The sequence below is a fragment of the Asparagus officinalis genome, chromosome 4 (genome assembly GCF_001876935.1).
Source record: "Asparagus officinalis chromosome 4, Aspof.V1, whole genome shotgun sequence".
Classification (NCBI taxonomy): domain Eukaryota; kingdom Viridiplantae; phylum Streptophyta; class Magnoliopsida; order Asparagales; family Asparagaceae; genus Asparagus; species Asparagus officinalis.
The window spans coordinates 45,621,382-45,627,848 of NC_033797.1; the positions used below are offsets into that span (position 1 = coordinate 45,621,382).

Sequence of the window (6,467 nt, forward strand, 5' to 3'; positions counted from 1 at the left end):
CGTCAACGGCGTCGACACGGTCAACTCCGCCGACTCGCGGCAGACACGAGGCGGAGTTGAGGGCGACACGGTGAAACCAAAATTTGAAACCCAAACCCGAAACCCAATTTCAAACTTAAACCCAAACCCTAACCCTAGTCGTCAGAAAACTTACCCGATTTCTCGTCGAAAGGGCTCTTGTAAAGTGAAGAGGCGCCGCCAGCTCTCAGTCGTCATCGTCGATCATCCCCGTCATCGGTTCGTCGTCGTCGATCATCTCCAAGACACGGTCAGTCTCTCCGCTCTCTCTCTCTCAGATTGCTCTCTCTCTCCCGATCGCGCTCTCTCTCCCCGATCGCTCTCTCTCTCTCTCTCTCTCCGATCGATCTCTCTCTTTTATCGTTCTCTCTGATTCTCTCTCTCTCTCTCTCTCTTATTGTTCTCTTTGATTCTCTCTCTCATTCTCTCATTCTCTCTTTTAGCTCTCGATCCGATCCGGTTCTCTCTCTCTCTCTTTACTGTTATTGTTTTTAATTTTAATTCTCTGTTATTATTTGCGTTTTTACTGTATAAAAATATGAGAATGACATAAAAATGTTAGAATAATATATAAATTAGAACTAGGATTCATACCGTTACTGTTACTCTGTTATTATTTTCATTTTTACTGTATAAAAATATGAGAACTAGGATTCATATTGTTACTGTTAATTAATTAGTTAATTAATTAGGGTTTTGTTTTTTAATTTACTGTTAATTATGATTTTTGTTACTGTTTTTAATTTTTCTTCTCTGTTATTATTTTCATTTTTACTGTATAAAAATATGAGAACTAGGATTCATATTGTTACTGTTAATTAATTAGTTAATTAATTAGGGTTTTGTTTTTTAATTTACTGTTAATTATGATTTTAGTTACTGTTTTACTATTATTATTTTTTTAATTTATTGTTATTGTTTGTATTTTACAGAAATGGAACAAGACGGGAGTTCTAGTAGTACTGGAGTACAAGATGACAAATGTCCACTTTGAAAAAAAAGAAAAGAGGGGGAACGGCAGGAGGAAATTAGAGATGGAGATGTAATTATTGCAGAGAGGATTTTACCGGTTCACACTTAAGAGTTAAAAATCACCTCTTGAGGATAAACGGTACTGGAATTAAGATGTGTTCCAAGTCAACACCCGAAAACCTAAGGGAGTTTCAAAGGACGTTGGATCAAGCGGAGGCGAGGTTGAGGGCTTCTAAGCCTAAGATGTAAGTTTTGCCTATATCTTCGACTGTAAGTACGATCGGTATAGGTGCAAGTGCAAGCATGCCGATTGGTGCAGGTGAATCTAAGAGGAGGAGGGGGTCTATACCGTGAAACAAGCATTCAATATAGGAGCAAGGGAGGAATTGGATGCATTGATTGGTAGGATGTTCTACACCGGGGATTGTCCTTCAACTTGACAAGGAATCCATATTATGCCAAGGTGCATATGCCGCAAGCAATCCAATCTCTGGCTACAATCCTCCCAATTACAATTCCGTAAGGACCACTATCTTACAACGTGAGAAAACTCACGTAGAGAGGTTGATGGAGCCCATCAGGGGCACATGGCAACAGAAGGGGGTCTCCATTTGTAGTGATGGGTGGGCGGATGCACAAAGGAGGCCCATCATCAATTTTATGACGGTATGTGAGGGTAAGTCAATGTTCTTGAATGTCGTGAATGTCGAGGGAGAAGTCAAGAATAAGTATTTTATCCAAGCACAGCTAGAAAAGTGCATCACAGAGGTGAGACCGAAAAATATCATCCAAATTATAACCGATAATGCTTCGACATGCAAGGCCGCGGGAGGGCTTGTGGAGGGCACCCGACCTCACATATTTTGGACTCCTTGTGTAGTCCATACACTCAATCTTGCTATCAAGAATATTTGTGCGGCTAAGAACACGGAAGCAAATGCCATGGCTTATGCACAATTACATTGGATTACAGAGATCTCTGATGATACATTGTTTATGAAGAATTTTATCATGAATCATTCTATGCGGCTTTCCACGTTTAATGATTATTCCAAGATGAAGCTCCTATCGATTGCCGACACAAGATTTGACTCGTGGATTATTATGTTGAAGAGGTTTAAGGTCGTCAATAGAGGCCTCCAAGACATGGTCCTTAATGATCGATGGAGCTTGTATAGAGAAGATGATGTGGGAAAAGCTCAATTTGTGAAAGAGAAAGTCCTCGATGATTTGTTGTGGGACAAGATAGATTTTATTCTTGACTTCACTGGCCCAATCTATGAAATGATAAGGGTCACCGACACCGATACACCATGTCTTCATTTGGTGTATGATATGTGGAATACAATGATTAAGAAGGTGAAGCAAGCTATTTATAAGCATGAGGATAAAAGGGATAACGAGGAATCTCCTTTTTATAAGGTGGTTCACAAGATCTTGGTGGATCGATGGAACAATAACAACACCCCGCTTCAATGCTTGGCACACTCTTTAGTTCCAATGTAATATTTCACATTTCACTCTTTAATGCGAATATTTCTATTACTTAATACCTTTTGGGCTAATTCATGTTATTAACGAATATAGGTACTATCATTCCACATGGCTCAATGAGAACGTCAATCGGCAAGCTCCAAATCAAGATCTTGAGATCTCTACGGAAAGAGCAAAGTGCTTAAGAAGATACTATCCTAACCCCGATGAACGACGGGCGGTGAACTTGAAATATGCTAAGTTTGTAGGGGGCTTTGGAGGCTTTTAGTGATCCGGATTCTCTTTCCGATAGAGCATGTATGGATCCTAAATCATGGTGGCTTCTTTATGGTGCAAGTACTCTAAATTTGCAATCATTGGCCATAAAGCTTCTAGGCCAACCTTGTTCCTCTTCTTGTTGTGAATGGAATTGGAGAATGTATGGTTTCATTCACTCCTTAAAGAGGAACAAGCTAACCCCAGCACGTGCGAAGGATCTTGTTTATGTTCGCACCAACCTTTGCTTACTTTCTCGAAGTTCGGAAGAGTATATGAAAGGGGAATCAAGAATGTGGGATGTTGGTGGAGATGCCTTTGAATCATTTCAAGGTGCCGGTATTTTAGATGTTGTCGCCCTTTCTCTTGACGAGCCCACGATGGCGGCCGTTGTGTTTGAGGAGGATGAAGGAATTGAAACCATAGAATGATCTTTTGATGTTTTAACTTGAGAACTTTATTTTTAAGATACATTTTTTGTTGTAATTTTTGCAATATTAGTAACTTGGTATTTTGTAGCCATAGAACTAGTTGCAACTTGAACTTTATTCTCTTGTATTTTGATATGCTCAAGATGAAAGTAATGAAAATTAAAATTTGGTATTATCTTCAAATCAGTTACATAACTTACATTTGTCATTGATTATACAAGTCAATGTTACATAATAATATAACATAAAAAATTGATCTATTTTTCTATATGTTCATCTTCTCTTTTTTGTCTTCTTTAACATTATTGTCTTTAATTTTCCAAGAGATCATTGCCATCCCGACGTCTTAATTCACACCTGCAACACACACTTTTCTTTAGTTTATTATTTATAACCTCCACTTTACATAACAAAAAATATGAAAATATAATATGAATTTAATTCAATATTAATCTATATATAATAATAATATTAAAAAAATCTAATCGTGTCGCCGTGTCCTATTTTTTTGAGTTTTGCCGTGTCCGTGTCCGTGTCGTCTCCGTGTCGCCATGTCCGTGTCCGTACTTCATAGCTCGTTAGCACTGAACTAATAAAATTTGTAAAACTAAGCTTCAACATTATTCAATATTCAATCGAACAATTTCCACGGTCCGCTTTATATGTTTGCAATTTGCGACTTATAACTTGCACCAACATCAATAAATTCAGGATCAAAGCCTAGTATATCTTTGGCAATTTCAAGAATCAAAATTGAACAAAGTTGGAGGTGGTTCAAAGCACATAGATGAAAACTTTATTATTATTATATAGTTTTAACTAAACAAAAAAAAAGTTCAATTTATACAAGTTTTTTTTCGTTTGAGTACAAGGAGAACTTATGTAAGACACGAACGATCCCCAGGCCCCTCACACTCTCCCAAGTAAATAGCAGATGTGGGGGTCCCGCCTTTCATTCTCACACTCCAGGTTAATACTCCTATCCAAGTCATTAGGTGAGTTGCCAAACAAATCCAATGTCTCTCTGGCATAAAGCAGAATCCCGAATTATTCTTTGGTACTGTTGGTCACAAATCTATGAGTACTTTATCGCTCAAATACTCTTTCAGGCTGATTAGCACTTAGATATCTTATAGATTTTCCAACGTTGCACATACATACTTTTATTTCACTTGTTTTTTATAGCACCTATATACCCTATCCTTATAATTGACATTCTAAGAGTCTATTATGCAAAAACAAGGATATTCACGCCAACATTATCATATATTCCAATATTTTAAAACCATTTTTACTCTTAATATACTATGGCATAGTCAACTATAGACAACAAACTGATCATTATGGCCTAAGTAGGTTTGATGACTTCTTTTGTCACACATAAGAGCCCACGCATTTGCCAGCCTCCCAAACTCTTCTATATCATATTACTTAATGCTGCTATAAATCATTTTATTTTTATCTATTATAATCTCATGAGATCATGCTTTTGTTATGTTTGAAATTAAACATGTGACAACTGATAATGTTGATGACAAACTTTATCACCCATAATCTTCAATATCACCTCAAGTTGGCTAGGCATTAATATTAATTCATAGTCATCAAGGTTACTACCAGAGAGACGCCTTTTAAGCAGCTGAAGAATGGGGGGAAAAGATTCTGCACATAGTTCATGTACCAACAACGAAACATGATGCCTGATCTTGGTAAGTGTGTGCTACTCAACAAAGAATTTCACAACTAGAAATTCTGATGTCTAAATGATTTAATTGCGGCAATAAATAATAACAAGAAGTTGTGTATGGTAAAGTCTTACCAGAATTTTGCATTATCGATTTCCTTTCATCATCTTGAACCTGGAAACTGGCTTTGTGGGCTGCAAAATGGGATAGTGTCCATCAACTTAAGCCATAAAAGGGAGCTGGTCTGACTACTAAGCAGCAACACCTGAAGATTTTTACCAGTCTGGTAACCCTATCAATTGCAACTCAAATCCTTAGTTATTAATTACCTGGTCCATACTCGTGTTAGCTGGCTGTTTAGACGGGAGACTATGAGTATGCTCAATGACGGAGCCTGTAAATGCCTGGACATGACAATAGGCTTATATGAGATGAGATTCAAAGAATTGAGAGAGAGTGTGTGCGTGTGTGTGTAAAGAGGCATGCAGATCGATAAGATGCACACCTTATGATCACTGAAACCCGTTCTTGCAGTTTCTTTTTCAATAATGTTAGAAGACCCCTACATGAAAATTCATAACAGTCAATAAGCGGAGAGGAACTGTTATATTGAACTAACAATATGAAACAAGACCAAAAGACAAGCTCTTAGTTTCTTGCTGTTCAAGTAAATTTTCCAATGCTGCATCTTTTCTATCAATCACTATTCTTACTCAGTTACCCGTCTTTGTTATATTGACAACTGAATAATTGCAAAATTGGAAGTTACTGTTTGCAGTTTGACTGCAGCAATTTTGGAACAGAAATGAAAATGCCATGTATTTTAATGAGGTATTCTGAAAATTGAGAAATTTCAACTCCAACTACACAGTTATAGTATCAAGGTTTAAGTTAGACTTTACATGCCACAACCATCCTAACACTTAAATGTGAAGTAATACGTTTTAATTTCAGAAGAAACAATAAATTGCACATCTTATGATTTAGCTGAAACAAAAATCTCCATTTAAGAATTACAAAAAAAATAACATTACATAGTAAATAACTAGGCAAAAGCACTTAAATATTGTAAGATATATCATTGAAAAAGGCCAACAGTAAATAAAAGTTTCTCCTGTCTCGCGGAAAAAAAAAAGGAAAGAAAGAAAAAACCCAGAGTCGCTTACATAAGGGCGGTCAGGAAGATGTTGATGAGAGCCGCTGCCAATGGATTTTGCAGTAGATGGGAGCACCTCCAGACCTCTTGACTTTTGTACTGCTTCAGTTGGCTTAAGATTCTACAACATTTGACAAACAACGTCTACTTAGTCATGATGCAGGAACAATCTCGTAAACTAAACACCTCAGAACTCATCCATTTCTAATTTATATGAGTCCTACCTCCGAAATTTTGCCCGTGGCATCACTAGCGCTAGCTTCAGAATTTTCATCTTCATCATTGCCGGAAACACTTTCAGTTTCAAGTCCAGATTCAGAATCCTCGTCGCTGCCAGCTTCAAGTTCTTCCTTTTCAAGCCCATCCAGCATTGCCATTATCCGATGATGTTCATCCTCTTCATCAGGGAATGTAGAGGTGGTCATAGAATTTGAGCCTGGTGGACCTGAATTTCCA

General features: G+C 37.4%; 2 protein-coding genes across 10 annotated transcripts in view; one reads left to right on the plus strand and one right to left on the minus strand.

Moving 5' to 3' along the window:
* The window catches only part of LOC109837362 (RNA polymerase II subunit 5-mediating protein homolog), a 14,600-nt gene that overhangs the window by 3,225 nt on the left and 4,908 nt on the right, over positions 1 to 6,467 (minus strand). For 2 of the 9 annotated variants that reach the window (XR_002246245.1, XM_020405577.1), the window contains exons 6-10: positions 6,236 to 6,456; positions 6,022 to 6,132; positions 5,361 to 5,417; positions 5,185 to 5,259; positions 4,990 to 5,120 (exon numbers count right to left, since the gene is read on the minus strand). Coding sequence is in view for 8 of the 9 variants with exons in the window: in XM_020405577.1 (XP_020261166.1) it covers positions 5,019 to 5,120; positions 5,185 to 5,259; positions 5,361 to 5,417; positions 6,022 to 6,132; positions 6,236 to 6,456 (566 nt within the window). In the remaining variant the exon portion in view is untranslated. Of the gene's footprint in view, positions 1 to 3,320; positions 3,528 to 3,966; positions 4,195 to 4,216; positions 4,833 to 4,989; positions 5,121 to 5,184; positions 5,260 to 5,360; positions 5,418 to 6,021; positions 6,133 to 6,235; positions 6,457 to 6,467 lie in introns of those variants that run through there. The other 7 variants (XM_020405580.1, XM_020405576.1, XM_020405578.1 and 4 more) reach the window with 7 other exon arrangements.
* Positions 1,294 to 2,752, plus strand: LOC109838617. The gene is made up of 3 exons (XM_020407047.1): positions 1,294 to 1,309; positions 1,397 to 2,492; positions 2,578 to 2,752. Exons 1-3 carry the CDS (start codon positions 1,294 to 1,296, stop codon positions 2,750 to 2,752), a joined length of 1,287 nt encoding a protein of 428 aa, XP_020262636.1.

Excerpts from the sequence above, each read along its gene's own strand:
- LOC109838617 (XM_020407047.1), top strand. Across the intron at positions 2,493-2,577 it reads GCACACTCTTTAGTTCCAAT|GTACTATCATTCCACATGGC; the intron begins GTAATATTTCAC and ends TAACGAATATAG.